The sequence below is a fragment of the Aegilops tauschii genome, chromosome 5 (assembly GCF_002575655.3).
Source record: "Aegilops tauschii subsp. strangulata cultivar AL8/78 chromosome 5, Aet v6.0, whole genome shotgun sequence".
NCBI lineage: Eukaryota > Viridiplantae > Streptophyta > Magnoliopsida > Poales > Poaceae > Aegilops > Aegilops tauschii.
In genome coordinates, this window is record NC_053039.3 from 511,730,480 (window position 1) to 511,745,622 (window position 15,143).

The 15,143-nt window shown below is 46.8% G+C and overlaps 2 protein-coding genes across 4 annotated transcripts; both read right to left on the bottom strand.

Annotated features, from left to right (window-relative positions):
* Positions 1-972: 972 nt before the first annotated feature.
* LOC120965354 (uncharacterized) lies at positions 973-14,250 on the bottom strand. 3 transcript variants are annotated; one of them, XM_073498316.1, is made up of 4 exons: positions 13,581-14,250; positions 13,151-13,500; positions 2,494-2,581; positions 973-1,411 (listed from the first exon to the last, which is right to left on the bottom strand). In XM_073498316.1, exons 1-4 carry the CDS (start codon positions 13,980-13,982, stop codon positions 1,277-1,279), a joined length of 975 nt encoding a protein of 324 aa, XP_073354417.1. In that variant the 5' UTR covers positions 13,983-14,250; the 3' UTR covers positions 973-1,276. The 3 variants fall into 3 exon arrangements, 1 of the variants encoding a protein (XP_073354417.1); XR_005758164.3 differs by lacking the exons at positions 13,151-13,500; positions 13,581-14,250 and adding exons at positions 3,356-3,705; positions 3,786-4,470 and having other exon boundaries at positions 1,154-1,411; XR_012183298.1 differs by lacking the exons at positions 2,494-2,581; positions 13,151-13,500; positions 13,581-14,250 and adding exons at positions 3,356-3,705; positions 3,786-4,470 and having other exon boundaries at positions 1,154-1,411.
* On the bottom strand, positions 5,457-6,755 carry LOC109767811 (cyclin-D5-3). The gene is made up of 4 exons (XM_073498553.1): positions 6,714-6,755; positions 6,498-6,660; positions 6,267-6,412; positions 5,457-6,175 (listed from the first exon to the last, which is right to left on the bottom strand). The coding sequence occupies exons 1-4, from the start codon at positions 6,753-6,755 to the stop codon at positions 5,957-5,959; spliced, it is 570 nt and encodes a 189-aa protein (XP_073354654.1). The 3' UTR covers positions 5,457-5,956.
* Positions 14,251-15,143: the final 893 nt, after the last annotated feature.

Below are 15,143 nucleotides of genomic sequence, written 5' to 3' on the forward strand. Positions count from 1 at the left end.
AACAGCCATAGTAAAGTCACCGGAGACCGAAACTAGACTAGGGTGGGGGGCCTATCCGTAGACTATACCATCACCCATGCATGTTGGGTAAAAACATCCTTGGACTCCTGATCCAAACGCATACACACGCCATAAAAAATAGTGGGTGTTCCACTTTCTATAGAGAAGACCATGTACGGAGCCGGTGCTTAGATTGGTAGATAACTTGAGATGCATTTTTATTGTTAAACACCATGGCATGTCTACATAGCCATATCAACCATGATAAGGCAGACGCTCCCACCTTATAAACGAATTAAACTTATGTATAATTCCATCATATGCTGGCAACACCACAAGGTGGATATAAATTCGACGCAACTTCGATGACTGGCCATGTAGAATGTGCATAAGGGATATGAAATAAAGGATGTTTAATTATCTCATACTGATGTCAAAATAACATTTCTTACTACCATACCAATTGTGACGAGCGAGGTTGTCCTTTTTCAGGACCACACCTCGATGAAGATTCCACATAAACATTTTAACCTTCAATGGGACCTTCGACTTCAAATTTTAATTACTCTTATGTGTGCATATTGCTCATGTTAATCTTGTACGTATTGCACATGCTCTCAAATTTATACAAAGGAGTTCAGGGGGTCATTGTTTTCTCATCCACCCTCTTCATGTCCCATGCTACTCAGTCAATCCATACAACCTTAATATCAGCATATAGGTAGTTGGATGTTTGTGGTGTTCAGTTCGTTGCATGCAATAGCAGACACTAATAAAAGAGATAATGAGTTACAGATACAAAGATGATGCAGATGTTATTGATGGTTTTGGTAGTTAAAAAAACTTTGTCCATCAAACTGAGATTATAGTGCATCGGGTGGTAGTCGCTTAGGCAATATATTTGATCTCAAACTTGTCACCCTAATGTTTACACAACATTAAGCCTTCTGAATTTTTCCGCGCCACAAGAGATTTTCATAACATGGCTTCTCCCAGTAACCTTATGCTCCCAATGTTCAATGTCTCCCCTGTAACACCCACGATGCGGCTATATCTCCCACGTGTCGAGGCACGACTTGGAGGCATAACCGCATGGTGGTTTTGTCGCAAGAAGGGTCATCTTTACACAATCCCATGTAATGAACAAGAATGGGATAAAGAGTTGGCTTACAATCGCCACTTCACACAACACATTAAATAAACATACATCATCCAGAGTACACACATAGACCGACTACGGTCAAAACCAAAAGAAAAAGGAAGATAACCCCAAATGCTAGATCCCCGATCGTCCCAACTGGGTACCACTACTGATCATCAGGAAACGAAACATAGTAACGACCAAGGTCCTCATCAAACTCCCACTTGAGCTCGGTTGCGTCACCTGCACTGGTATCAACGGCACCTGCAACTGTTTTGGTAGAATCTGTGAGTCACGAGGACTCAGCAATCTCAAAACCCGCGAGATCAAGACTATTTAAGCTTATGGGTAGGACAAGTTAGTGAGGTGGAGCTGCAGCAAGCACTAAGCATATATGGTGGCTAACATACGCAAATAAGAGCGAGAAGAGAAGCAACGCAATGGTCGAGAAGCTAGAAGTGATCAAGAAGTGATCCTGAAACTACTTACATTCATACATAACCCAAACCGTGTTCACTTCCCGGACTCCGTCAAAAAGAGACCATCACGGCTACACACGCGGTTGATGCATTTTAGTTAAGTCAAGTGTCAAGTTCTCTACAACCGGACATTAACAAATTCCCATCTGCCACATAACCGCGGGCACGGCTCTCGAAAGTTTATACCCTGCAGGGATGTCCCAACTTAGCCCATCACAAGCTCTCACGGTCAACGAAAGATATTCCTTCTCCCGGGAAGACCCGATCAGGCTCAGAATCCCGGTTACAAGACTTTTCGACAATGGTAAAACAAGACCAGCAAAGCCGCCCGATGTGCCGACAAATCCCGATAGGAGTCGCACGTATCTCGTTCTCAGGGCACACCGGATAGGTCAAGCTACGAGTAAAACCAGGCCTCGAGTTGCCCCGAGGTGGCCCCGCAGGCTGCCCGTTTCGGACCAACACTCAGAGGAGCACTGGCCCGGGGGGGTTTAAAATAAAGATGACCCCTGAGTCTGCAGAACCCAAGGGAAAGGTATAGGTGGTAGGTAGGCAAATGGTAAAACCAAGGTTGGGCCTTGCTGGAGGAGTTTTATTCAAAGTGAACTGTCAAGGGGGTCCCATAAATCCCCAACCGCGTAAGGAACGCAAAATCAAGGAACATAACAACGGTATGACGGAAACTAGGGCGGCAAGAGTGGAACAAAACACCAGGCATAAGGCCGAGCCTTCCACCCTTTACCAAGTATATAGGTGCATTAATTAAAATAAGAGATATTGTGATATCCCAAGTGGTAGGTAGCGCGACACAGCGAGAGAGCGAACAACTAGGAAGCAAAGATAGAAGTGATTTCGAGGGTATGGTCATCTTGCCTGAAAACCCGCTAGGAAGAAGAACGAGTCCATGAGAAGACAAACGGACGTAGTCGAACGAATCCTCACAATCGCAACATAACCGGAACTATCAAGGAGAAGCACAACCGGAAAGAAGCAAACAACATGGTAAATACACAAGCATAAACATGGCATGATGCACAACCAAGGATGATGCATGTCCGGTTTAAAGATGCATGGCATGGCAAAGTGCAACAAACAATACTACAAATTACGTGGAGCTCAATATGCAACGAGTTGCATATTGATGAGACACCACTTCAATTATTTAGTTCTCTCTAGGTTATGTACCCAACAATGTTAAATGTTGATTAACATGGCAAGAGGTGAAGCATAAGTAAACTAACTATTTAGGCAAGTTTAAATGAGGCCGGAACAACAAACAACAATTCCAGAAAATCCCCATATGCATATTTTGAATTTGCTACTGTTCTGCCCTAAACACAATTTTAATGTTGTTAAACAGCAAAATAAAGTGCACCAAGTTAAACTAGGCATTTTTCTACCCCATTTACATATAAAGTTTATTAAATTCGGAGCTACGGTTAATTAGTTATGAAATAAATCATTTTAACATGGCATTTATGCGAAATTAAACAAACAGCAAGTTAAACATTTTTAACATGGATGAAAGTTGGATATTATGAAACTAGACAGAATTCTAAGCATTTTACATATATAACTTGTTTTAATCCGATGCATGATTGTGAAGTTATTACATGCATGAGCATGGAGTGTCAAACTGTAAATATGCATGTTTTTGGTTAAATGGCAACATTCGCAGCGCGTGGAAAAAAATATGCATGGGCCGAAACTGGGCGTAGGACTGTGGGTGGCTCACCATGGGCTCTTGGCCCGATCGGTGTAGGAGCCGCTGGGCTGAGGAAGAAGCGGCGCGGGGCTGGGCCTTGGCGAAGGGCGCTGGAGCCAGTCCACGATGCGAGGCAGGGAGGCGCTGACGATGCTCGCGCGGTCAACGGCGTTGAACGAGGCATCATCCTCCTCTGCTCGCTCGATAGGAAGCAGCGGCGGCGCGGGACTGCAGGGACGCAGAGTTTGGCGGCGGGGATGACCGGATATGGGAGCGGGTGCAGGAGACGAAGCTCCAGGCGGAGAAGGGGCCGACAGGCAGGGGATCCGGCGAACTAGGTGGCGGCGCGACGAATTGAAGGAGGCGGCTGCGCACGTCCTCTGTTCAAAAGACAGAGAGCTTCAGATACAGGGATGAAGACAGAAAGAAAAAGGGGAGACCGCGAGGGGGCCTGGCTGACCGGCGGCGACGAGAGGTGGAGGCCAGGAACGGCGTTGGGGAAGAGCTCAAGGTCGAGGCTTGACGTAGGGGAACATGGCGCGACTCCGGCGAAGGTCCGCTAGAAGAAGAGCGGCGGCTTGGCTCGGAATTCGCTGGATCCGAGCAGGAAGGAGGCGCAGGCATCGGGGATGGATGGATCCGGCGCGAGGGAGGACTTGGCGGGGCTCGACGTCACGGAACGGTGGCCATGGCAGCAGGGCGAGCTCCTGTTACTCCTGTACCTGGCGAGAGAGAGAGAAATTGAGAGCGCGAGAGAGACAGAAGGAGGAGAACGAAGGGGGAGAGAGAGGGACGAGGCCGGTCCTGGTCGACGAGGAAGACAGGGCGAGCTCCAGGTGGCTGGGTGCGCCGATGGCGACGACTCCATGGAGGGAGGAGCAAACGGGAGGAGCTCCCTCTCGTTCCCACATCCAGCCAGCACGGAGGCTCTCTGGTGGCTTCGAACGGAGGAGCTCGGGCAGGTGGTTGGATGGGGATCGATGGATTGGAAGGTTGTGGTTGGCCTGATCTGGAAAACGAGGAAGGTGGCGGCTTCGGTTGGTGGTTTGGATCGGGAGGGGATCCCGAGGGGAAGATTTGGTTGGCGAAGGGACAAGCTCCCGAGGAACATGGGTGGCGGCGGCGGGAGGATTAGATGGATCGATGGGACAGGGCTAGGGTTAGGCTGCTACTTATAGCATTGAATTTTAGTTAAAAGCACCAGGAGTCCTACAACTTGCACCGAATGTGATGGTTTGGTCCTAGAACTTGCATTTTGACCCTACCCAGTCCCAGAACTTGCATCAAATGTGCAAATTTGGTCCTGACCAATGACAGAGCACCATGTGGACGCGTGGGTGCCGACCCGGTCAGCGCGCGGCATTTTGCAAAGAGGCCCCTGCCTTTCGTTTGAATCTACCCGCAGGACACGAAAACTGAGTTCCTGAACCTGATGGCCTTCTGTGGTTTCCTGGTAGTTTTAGCGTTATAAAATAAGAAGTGTGATATTTGCATATTATGGTCGTACAAATACTGAAACACTCGAGATGTTTCACACATGTTCCTTTGTACCCTATCCTCACACATTTTCCTGCATTTTCTGTTTCGTATTTGCTGCAGGTAATAGAACACTATTAGAGAGTATCTTTTGTGCCTGCTGGAATTACACTTATCTTTGTTGTAAGCATATATTTTGCTCGCCCCGGCACACGTTTAACCATTGTAATTTCTTTTCCTTCAAGGGTCTGACTCTGTCTCTGTCCCGGCATGTTTGAGGTAGGAGAAGGAGATTGCTGCTCGGAGCAGGTGACGCTACTTCACTCTTACTCCATGCTTGTGCATACGCATAACCTTTAGCCTCTCTTTGTCGGAAGGCCTGATATAATTTTATTCTTTGGTTCAGCTGGGCTGCTGTCATGCCCTTCAGACGTAAAACCGGTACATACCATTACGATCCATGCTGCAGCCATATTCAGTTATTCACCTGTTTCTGATGGTTGAGAGATTATTTCCATTTTCTCTGGTTTATTTCAGATAAATTACAGAAGAAGTATCGTTATACTTTAATCATGCGGCAGCAACACGAAATAACGATGAAGAAACCCACTTTGCAAGGAGGCCATAGACATCGCCAAAAGGCAAAAGAGTAGGCCATCCTTCATTCCCTTTGAAACTCTCCCTTGGAAACTCACAGGACAGGAGAAACAGATCCAGACCAGAGAGGCATCTGATTGGTGCCGAATACATGCCCAGCGCCCTGCTCAGAATCATTCCCTTGGAAACTCATGCCTAGGCTTTGCACTCTTTTCTTTTCACCTCACTTTGAGCTGAGCTGAGAGCTCTTTGCAGCAGTACACTACTGCTGCTTGGCCTTTCTCTCTCTCTCTCTCCTCTTTACACTGCCTTTTTAAGCCTGGGACGGGAAAGATCTCCTGAAAACCAAAATCTTTCCGATCCTAACTTACCAATCAGCTGTAATAATTGCACAATCATAAGAATCAAGTCCTGCCCCCTATTTAGCCACCACCACCACCAAAATCACTGCTCAAGCTAATGAAAAAAAGTCTAAGGCTAGGGGGGTGACAGAAATCAGCAGCAGCTGGAGTGCGAGCTGAACTCCAGCCAAAACATCCATCCATCTCCTCCTACTGCCTACTGGCGCTGAGGCGAATGCAGCCTTCTCCTCTTATTGTCCGCCGAGGTGGTGGCAATGGCATTATTGTCGTTGGCGGCCACGGCCATGGCGACGGAGGTGCCCGGGCTCCCGGCGGGGGCGGCGGCGGAGACGCCGGAGGAAGCCACCTCCCTGCTCGACTGCACGGACCTGTCCTCCTCTTGAACCATCACGCTGTAGCAGGAATACACATGCCCCTGTGCCACGGAGAAGAGCATTTACTCATCATTGCCCCTTTTCACCTAACAGATTTCCAAAAAGGGAGGGGTTATTATGATGGGGACTTACGGTGTGTAATTGCTGCCATGATGAGCCCAAGATCACCTTGAGCTCCTCCTCTAGGTTCGGGCCCGTCCTCCCCTCACTGCCGCCGCGCGCGACCAGGATCGACACCAGCGCCATGGTCGACGGCTGGTACTCCACCGAGCTCATCGCTGCACACACACGCACACGAGAGATCTTTTCATGATCCGATCCAATGGGATGATGGGGTGGAACGGGAGCAGGGGGTGGTATGACCTTTGATGGAGGCAAAGATGCAATTGACGGTGCGCAGGACGATGGCCTTGCGCTCGTCGTGCCGGAACCTGGCCGCGAAGCAGCTCAGGTACGGGAACGGGGTACCGGCGATCATCTGCCACTTGAGCATGCCGAGGACGAGGACGGCTGGTGTTTTCGTGTCCTGCGGGTAGATTCAAATGAAAGGCAGGGGCCTTTTTGCAAAATGCCGCGCACTGACCGGGTCGGCACCCACGCGTCCACATGGCGCTCTGTCATTGGTCAGGACCAAATGTGCACATTTGATGCAAGTTCTGGGACTGGGTAGGGTCAATTTGCAAGTTTTAGGACCAAACCATCACATTGTGCGCAAGTTGTAGGACTCCCAGTGCTTTTAACTCATTGGATTTTTGGTTAGGGCTATTTTGGATCCTCCAATCTTGATCGGACGGTCCCGGATAAATAGGCTAGGGAGTCCAAAATGAGAAACCGGTGATGTTTTAGGGATGTTTGAGGATGATCCGGACCCGACGGTGACGAGTGAGCGGGTCGGGTTTGAGCAAGTTTCGGAGACGCACACGAGGGGGTCTGAGAGAGGTCGACAACGACAAAGGGGCATGTCAAGAGGTCAACGGAGACAAGCGAGGATCGGCAACTACGAACGATGCAAGCTTTATGAAACATGCAAATGCAATGCGCATGATGCTATGAGATGAGATGCAACAAACAAATAAATAACGCAGCTGACTCACAAAACAAGGAAGACATCTGGAGTGTCGGTCTTGGGGCGTTACAACACTCCACCACTACAAGAGGATCTCGTCCCGAGATCTAAGGCTGGCACCAAAGAGAAGCGGAAGAGGAAGAGGTAAGACTAAGTTGCTTCTTGTACAAACGAGTGAAACCAAAGAACCTTGAGAGGTTGAAAGGTTGAAAGAAAGAGCACAACGGAAATGAACGCAATTGAGAGCACTGCGGTAGAAAATAGAAACAAGGAACACCATATGAACCTTGGAGGTTGCAAAGCTATGAATGACGAGTACAATGGACAAGAAGGAATCGGAACCACTCTGGTTGAAACGAGATAAACAAGGAATAAGGAAGAACAAATTCGGACAGCACTCCGGTTGAAAAGAGATGCAAGACTTGACAAAATGGGAAGAACTTGAAAAGAGGACACGACACTCCGGTTAAATGGATAAGCAAGAAAAAGAACATGATCTTTACAAAACGAGGTGATGGGTGAAGAGAGCAACATCACAATGCCTCCGGAAACAATGCATGATAGTTAGATAGTTGGAATGAATAGAACGAAGAATGAAACCAACATCTCCTACCATAAATGAATTTGAAAGAGCATCCTTACGAAGTAGGATTGAACGGAGTTGTTTGAAAAACAACAACTGTAAGAATAAGCTTGTAGCGGCCTTATAGAAACATCTCAAAATTATGAGGTGAGCTTCTGCCACCAACGGAAACAAATGATTGGATTGATATCAACAAGGAGACGAGAAACTTATTTCACCGGGAGGACAAATGAAGAACTTGGGTCATTTATAAGCACCATAAATAGCAACAATCCTTAGGGAAAGCTTTACGTGAAATATAACCCAAGATAACTCCAATGAAGAGATTGATGGATTTAAAATACCTCATTCTTGACAACATGTGAATCATGAAGCATGAAGGGAAATTGTTAAGAATGACATAACACCACCTCAAAAGATAAGGTAGAAAGAATTGCACTTCGGAATGCAAGATGAAGAAATGCTTGAACTCCTCCAAACAAAACATGTGTTGAACACCATGTTTATTTTAGAGTATAGCTTGGCGGATCTTAACTTCGAGAAAAATCTTGAAGAACAATTCGAGAATGAAAGGCATCCTTGATGAACCATCATGTAGAGCCTCCATGAAGAACTCCGGTAAAGAAAGGATGATAAAAAGAAAGGGAAGTTGAAAACACAAGGTGAAGCCTTGCAGTGATAAGATGAAGCTTTGAAATGATATAACCGAGAAAACTTGGAACTCCGGAAAGAAAGATGAACAAATGAAATCAAGAATTTTGATGAACCTTCGGAATAAGGAATTGAATTTACTCGATGAAACAGGAATAAGAATTACATTATGCTCATCCTTCACCAATTAAATTGATGACAAGCAATGGATTTGGCATACTACTTATTCTCGTAGAAAGGATTAAGATAGATATGGCGCAAACTTGGGAAGGTCTTCAACTAACCACCGGTAGGATTGGAAAGAACGAATGAATCTATATGATAACGAAGGAAGAGAACTCTTGAACGAACCACCGTAAGAATTGAAAATGAACGACGAAAAGATAAAGAAACACCGGGAAGAATTAGAAAATGAACGAAGATACTTGAGAGAATTTAGATACAAGTGAACGAAGAGATCACGATCTGATTAGAGAATACTTGAACGATGCACCGGGAGAATATGGAGATGAACGAAGAGACATCAATCTAGAATAATTGGAGAACGAGGCTGAAAACTTAAAACGAAGAAATCTTCTGAAATGATGGCCTTTGGATGATCAAGAAACGAAAACAACTCATGAAATGCTCCGGATGGGTATGAAAAGAATTCTCACAATCAAAAAACAATTATGAGAGGATGGCATAAGCTAGAACTATGAATCTTCAAGAGAACGGACCAAGATTTAGGAGAAATTCTTCTCCGGTCTTCAAATGTTGAGAATGATGATGAGAACCACCATGAATTGTTGAGGCACTTCGGAATGAAGAATAGAAAGGTTGAACCAACGAAGAAAAGAATTTGAAAGCGATCTTGGAGAAGGAATGTGGCTGATAATACTTCATTCTTACGTCAAACTTCGAAAAGAATTTGGGAATAGCTCCGGGAAAATTAGAAGAGTTAGGTAAGATCCTGGGAAAAGACCTGTGGGTTAGGGCCCACTCAAAAGATACACCGTTGAATGATTAAAAGAAAGATTGCGCTGGTTGAATTAAATGACTCAAAAGAGATAACAACCTCGAGATAGCTTGAACGGATTGGGAATGGAAATGCAAATCTTCTGAGATATTTTCAGCACTCCAGATAACATGAATAACAAGAGGTGGATGATTAAGAGATGCACCGACATGAGAAAGCATTTGAAACGAGGAAAAGAATACGATCAACACTGAAAGCTTGACTTGAGTCCACCAGAGCAGAAAAGAACGAAGAATAATAGACTTGAAGCTTCCTTAGCATCTTCATGAGAATCACCAGGTAAGAACATTGACGGAAAAGAATGGAGAGACTTCACATGAATAAAATGGATATTCGATTAAGAGATCTGAGTCCTTGAAGAAAAAGGGTGGGAGGGCGGGAAAACAAAGGCAACTTGGGATGGAAGAAACGAACAACGTTGGAAAAACTGAGAGGTGATCTTTGCGAATGGGAAAAATGATAGTATAAGCCTGGAGAGAAGCACGCCGGTTAGAAAAGAATTGACATGACAATCTCGACGATCAAGAAGGATTAGTATCCACATAGGAATATGAGAACACCACTTAGAAAAGGTATGGAATCCACATTTGACTTCGAACCAACTCGAATACCACAAACCAAAACAAAACAAAGGATTGGCTTAGGAAATAAGCCGGAAACAAACATATGATAGATCCCATATCGTATCATGTGTCTGTTGGAAAGATAATCTAGGAGCTACTTGAATTCCCACTTATAAACTCCCGAAACTTTCTGGTTATGCAATCTGGTGTTGGGGATACAGGGGACGCAATATATCTCACCCAAACTAACAATCCCTAGATCCAGTTGTATCCATCCGTCAACACATAACCAAGAAAACTCCGGAAATCGTGTACCTCAACCTTCGAAAAGCATCCGTTATACGAGTTATGGCAATACTCCCGAACTCCCGCCCCAGTACTGGGTCGCGTCGAGGTGACTCACCAACAACTGCATAAAAGAGATTTTCGATGTCGGCGAAACTCAGGTATTCCAGAACTGCAACGATAAAATTGTGACGACAACACCTCGGGGCTCAACTCCCCGGGACACTGCCACAACCCCTAAATGTTAGGAGGCACCAAGAACAATGTTCTCGTCACAAAACCATCAAAACGATTCCAAGATACCCGCGTGATCCTAAAAAAAATTGTGAAATTTGAGGAGAGGAGAGTCAAAACTTCTACGTCAGGGGGCCTCACCAGAGCGACGAAGGGACTGAGGAGTAAAAAGAATCCTACTCTCCAATATATATAATCCTAAGACTCAAAACATTTTTTTGTTCTAGGCTCAACAACGTCAGCGATTCAATCAAGCATGGGGCTCCTAAGTCAGGGATGGCTCTGATTACCAACTTGTAACACCCACTATGCGGCTATATCTCCCACGTGTCGAGGCACGACTTGGAGGCATAGCCACATGGTGGTTTTGTCGCAAGAAGGGTCATCTTCACACAATCCCATGTAATGAACAAGAATGGGATAAAGAGTTGGCTTACAATCGCCACTTCACACAACATATTAAATAAACATACATCATCCAGAGTACACACATAGACCGACTAGGGTCAAAACCAAAAGAAAAAGGAAGATAACCCCAAATGCTAGATCCCCGATCGTCCCAACTGGGCACCACTACTGATCATCAGGAAACGAAACATAGTAACGACCAAGGTCCTCGTCAAACTCCCACTTGAGCTCGGTTGCGTCACTTGCACTGGTATCAACGGCACCTGCAACTGTTTTGGTAGAATCTGTGAGTCACGAGGACTCAGCAATCTCAAAACCAACGAGATCAAGACTATTTAAGCTTATGGGTAGGAGAAGGTAGTGAGGTGGAGCTGCAGCAAGCACTAAGCATATATGGTGGCTAACATACGCAAATAAGAGCGAGAAGAGAAGCAACGCAACGGTCGAGAAGCTAGAAGTGATCCTGAAACTACTTACATTCATACATAACCCAAACCGTGTTCACTTCCCGGACTCCGCCGAAAAGAGACCATCACGGCTACACACGCGGTTGATGCATTTTAATTAAGTCAAGTGTCAAGTTCTCTACAACCGGACATTAACAAATTCTCATCTGCCACATAACCGCGGGCACGGCTCTCGAAAGTTTATACCCTGCAGGGGTGTCCCAACTTAGCCCATCACAAGCTCTCACGGTCAACGAAGGATATTCCTTCTCCCGGGAAGACCCGATCAGGCTCGGAATCCCGGTTACAAGACTTTTCGACAATGGTAAAACAAGACCAGCAAAGCCGCCCGATGTGCCGACAAATCCCGATAGGAGTCGCACATATCTCGTTCTCAGGGCACACCAGATAGGTCAAGTTACAAGTAAAACCAGGCCTCGAGTTGCCCCGAGGTGGCCCCGCAGGCTGCCCGTTTCGGACCAACACTCAGAGGAGCACTGGCCCGGGGGGGGGGGGGTTTAAAATAAAGATGACCCCTGAGTCTGCAGAACCCAAGGGAAAGGTATAGGTGGTAGGTAGGCAAATGGTAAAATCAAGGTTGGGCCTTGCTGGAGGAGTTTTATTCAAAGCGAACTGTCAAGGGGGTCCCATAAATCCCCAACCGCGTAAGGAACGCAAAATCAAGGAATATAACACCGGTATGACGGAAACTAGTGCGGCAAGAGTGGAACAAAACACCAGGCATAAGGCCGAGCCTTCCACCCTTTACCAAGTATATAGGTGCATTAATTAAAATAAGAGATATTGTGATATCCCAAGTGGTAGGTAGCGCGACATAACGAGAGAGCGAACAACTAGCAAGCAAAGATAGAAGTTATTTCGATGGTATGGTCATCTTGCCTGAAATCCCGCTAGGAAGAAGAACAAGTCCATGAAGAAGACAAACGGACGTAGTCGAACGAATCCTTACAATCGCAACATAACCGGAACTATCAAGGAGAAGCACAACCGGAAAGAAGCAAACAACATGGTAAACACACAAGCATAAACATGGCATGATGCACAACCAAGGATGATGCATGTCCGGTTTAAAGATGCATGGCATGGCAAAGTGCAACAAACAATACTACAAATTACGTGGAGCTCAATATGCAACGAGTTGCATATTGACGAGACACCACTTCAATTATTTAGTTCTCTCTAGGTTATGTACCCAACAATGTTAAATGTTGATTAACATGGCAAGAGGTGAAGCATAAGTAAACTAACTATTTAGGCAAGTTTAAATGAGGCCGGAACAACAAACAACAATTCCGGAAAATCCCCATAAGCATATTTTGAATTTGCTACTGTTCTGCCCTAAACACAATTTTAATGTTGTTAAACAGCAAAATAAAGTGCACCAAGTTAAACTAGGCATTTTTCTACCCCATTTACATATAAAGTTTATTAAATTCGGAGCTACGGTTAATTAGTTATGAAATAAATCATTTTAACATGGCATTTATGCAAAATTAAACAAACAGCAAGTTAAATATTTTTAACATGGATGAAAGTTGGATATTATGAAACTAGACAGAATTCTAAGCATTTTACATATATAACTTGTTTTAATCCGATGCATGATTGTGAAGCTATTACATGCATGAGCATGGAGTGTCAAACTGTAAATATGCAGGTTGTTGGTTAAATGGCAACATTCACAGCGCGTGGAAAAAATATGCATGGGCCGAAACTGGGCGCAGGACTGTGGGTGGCTCACCATGGGCTGTTGGCCCGATCGGTGTAGGAGCCGCTGGGCTGAGGAAAAAGCGGCGCGGGGCTGGGCCTTGGCGAAGGGTGCTGGAGCCAGTCCACGATGCGAGGCAGGGAGGCGCTGACGATGCTCGCGCGGTCAACGGCGCTGAACGAGGCATCATCCTCCTCTGCTCGCTCGACAGGAAGCGGCGGCGGCGCGGGACTGCAGGGACGCGGAGTTTGGCGGCGGGGATGACCGGATATGGGCGCGGGTGCAGGAGACGAAGCTCCAGGCGGAGAAGGGGCCGACAGGCAGCGGATCCGGCGAACTAGGTGGCGGCGCGACGAATTGAAGGAGGCGGCTGCGCACGTCCTCTGTTCAAAAGACAGAGAGCTTCAGACACAGGGACGAAGACAGAAAGAAAAAGGGGAGACCGCGAGGGGGCCTGGCTGACCGGCGGCGACGAGAGGTGGAGGCCAGGAACGGCGTTGGGGAAGAGCTCAAGGTCGAGGCTTGACGTAGGGGAACATGGCGCGACTCCAGTGAGGGTCAGCTGGAAGAAGAGCGACGGCTTGGCTCGGAATTCGCTGGATCCGAGCAGGAAGGAGGCGCAGGCATCGGGGATGGATGGATCCGGCGCGAGGGAGGCGGGGCTCGACGGCACGGAACGGTGGCCATGGCAGCAGGGTGAGCTCCTATTACTCATGTACCTGGCGAGAGAGACAGAAATTGAGAGCGCGAGAGAGACAGAAGGAGGAGAACGAAGGGCGAGAGAGAGGGACGAGGCCGGTCCTGGTCGACGAGGAAGACGGGGCGAGGTCCAGGTGGCTGGGTGCGCCGATGGCGACGACTCCATGGAGGGAGGAGCAAACGGGAGGAGCTCCCTCTCGTTCCCACATCCAGCCAGCACGGAGGCTCTCTGGTGGCTTCGAACGGAGGAGCTCGGGCAGGTGGTTGGATGGGGATCGATGGATTGGAAGGTTGTGGTTGGCCCGATCTAGAAAACGAGGAAGGTGGCGGCTTCGGTTGGTGGTTCGGATCGGGAGGGGATCCCGAGGGGAAGATTTGGTTGGCGAAGGGACAAGCTCCCGAGGAACATGGGTGGCGGCGGCGGGAGGATTAGATGGATCGATGGGACAGGGCTAGGGTTAGGCTGCTACTTATAGCATTGGATTTTTGGTTAGGGCTATTTTGGAACCTCCGATCTTGATCGGACGGTCCCGGATAAATAGGCTAGGGAGTCCAAAATGAGAAACCGGTGATGTTTTAGGGATGTTTGAGGATGATCCGGACCCGACGGTGACGACTGAGCGGGTCGGATTTGGGCAAGTTTCGGACGCGCACATGAGGGGGTCTGAGAGAGGTCGACAACGACAAAGGGGCATGTCAAGAGGTCAACGGAGACAAGCGAGGAGCGGCAACTACGAACGATGCAAGCTTTATGAAACATGCAAATGCAATGCGCATGATGCTATGAGATGAGATGCAACAAACAAATAAATAACGCAGCTGACTCGCAAAATAAGGAAGACATCTGGAGCTTCGGTCTTGGGGCGTTACATCCCCATTATAGCCCTTCTAGTTGTCCTCAGTGAAACTTACATCTCTAACTGATATGAAGCGATCGAAATAAGCTACTGTTGATTTTATTTCATTTACCCATGTGTTGCTGAATATATCTTCTCTGCAACTTGGCTTAGTGCTTGATCTACGAGAGTATAAATAATCTTCTTATGCTCAAACCAAAATTTACTTCCAAATACTTGACCACTTGTCAAATTTATGCTAATATGTACACATAAATGACACATGTGAGCCTATTTATATTGTGTAAAAATGCCCATATGATCTGCCACACGGTCACTTGGACGGTCTTTTGTTTGACAGACGTATGGAAAATGCATCTTAATCAAAATGACCGAATTTGACCGCGATGATCCCTAAGCAAACAACCTCAAGAAACAGAAGGCAACAGCTAGTTCACTGATGGCCTAAAGCATGATCAAGTGGGCAATAG

Bases quoted from the DNA above. Each gene is read 5' to 3' on its own strand.
- LOC120965354 (XM_073498316.1), bottom strand. From the start codon at position 13,982: ATGGAGTCGTCGCCATCGGCGCACCCAGCCACCTGGACCTCGCCCCGT. The intron at 2,582-13,150 runs GTGAGCCACCCA...TCTCCTTGATAG, and splicing joins GATCGGGCCAACAGCCCATG to TTCCGGTTATGTTGCGATTG. The intron at 1,412-2,493 runs GCAAGATGACCA...CTACCAAAACAG, and splicing joins TCTTCCTAGCGGGTTTTCAG to TTGCAGGTGCCGTTGATACC.
- LOC109767811 (XM_073498553.1), bottom strand. From the start codon at position 6,755: ATGACAGAGCGCCATGTGGACGCGTGGGTGCCGACCCGGTCA. The intron at 6,661-6,713 runs GTGCGCGGCATT...ATCTACCCGCAG, and splicing joins CGTGGGTGCCGACCCGGTCA to GACACGAAAACACCAGCCGT. The intron at 6,176-6,266 runs GTAAGTCCCCAT...TCCGTGGCACAG, and splicing joins CATGGCAGCAATTACACACC to GGGCATGTGTATTCCTGCTA.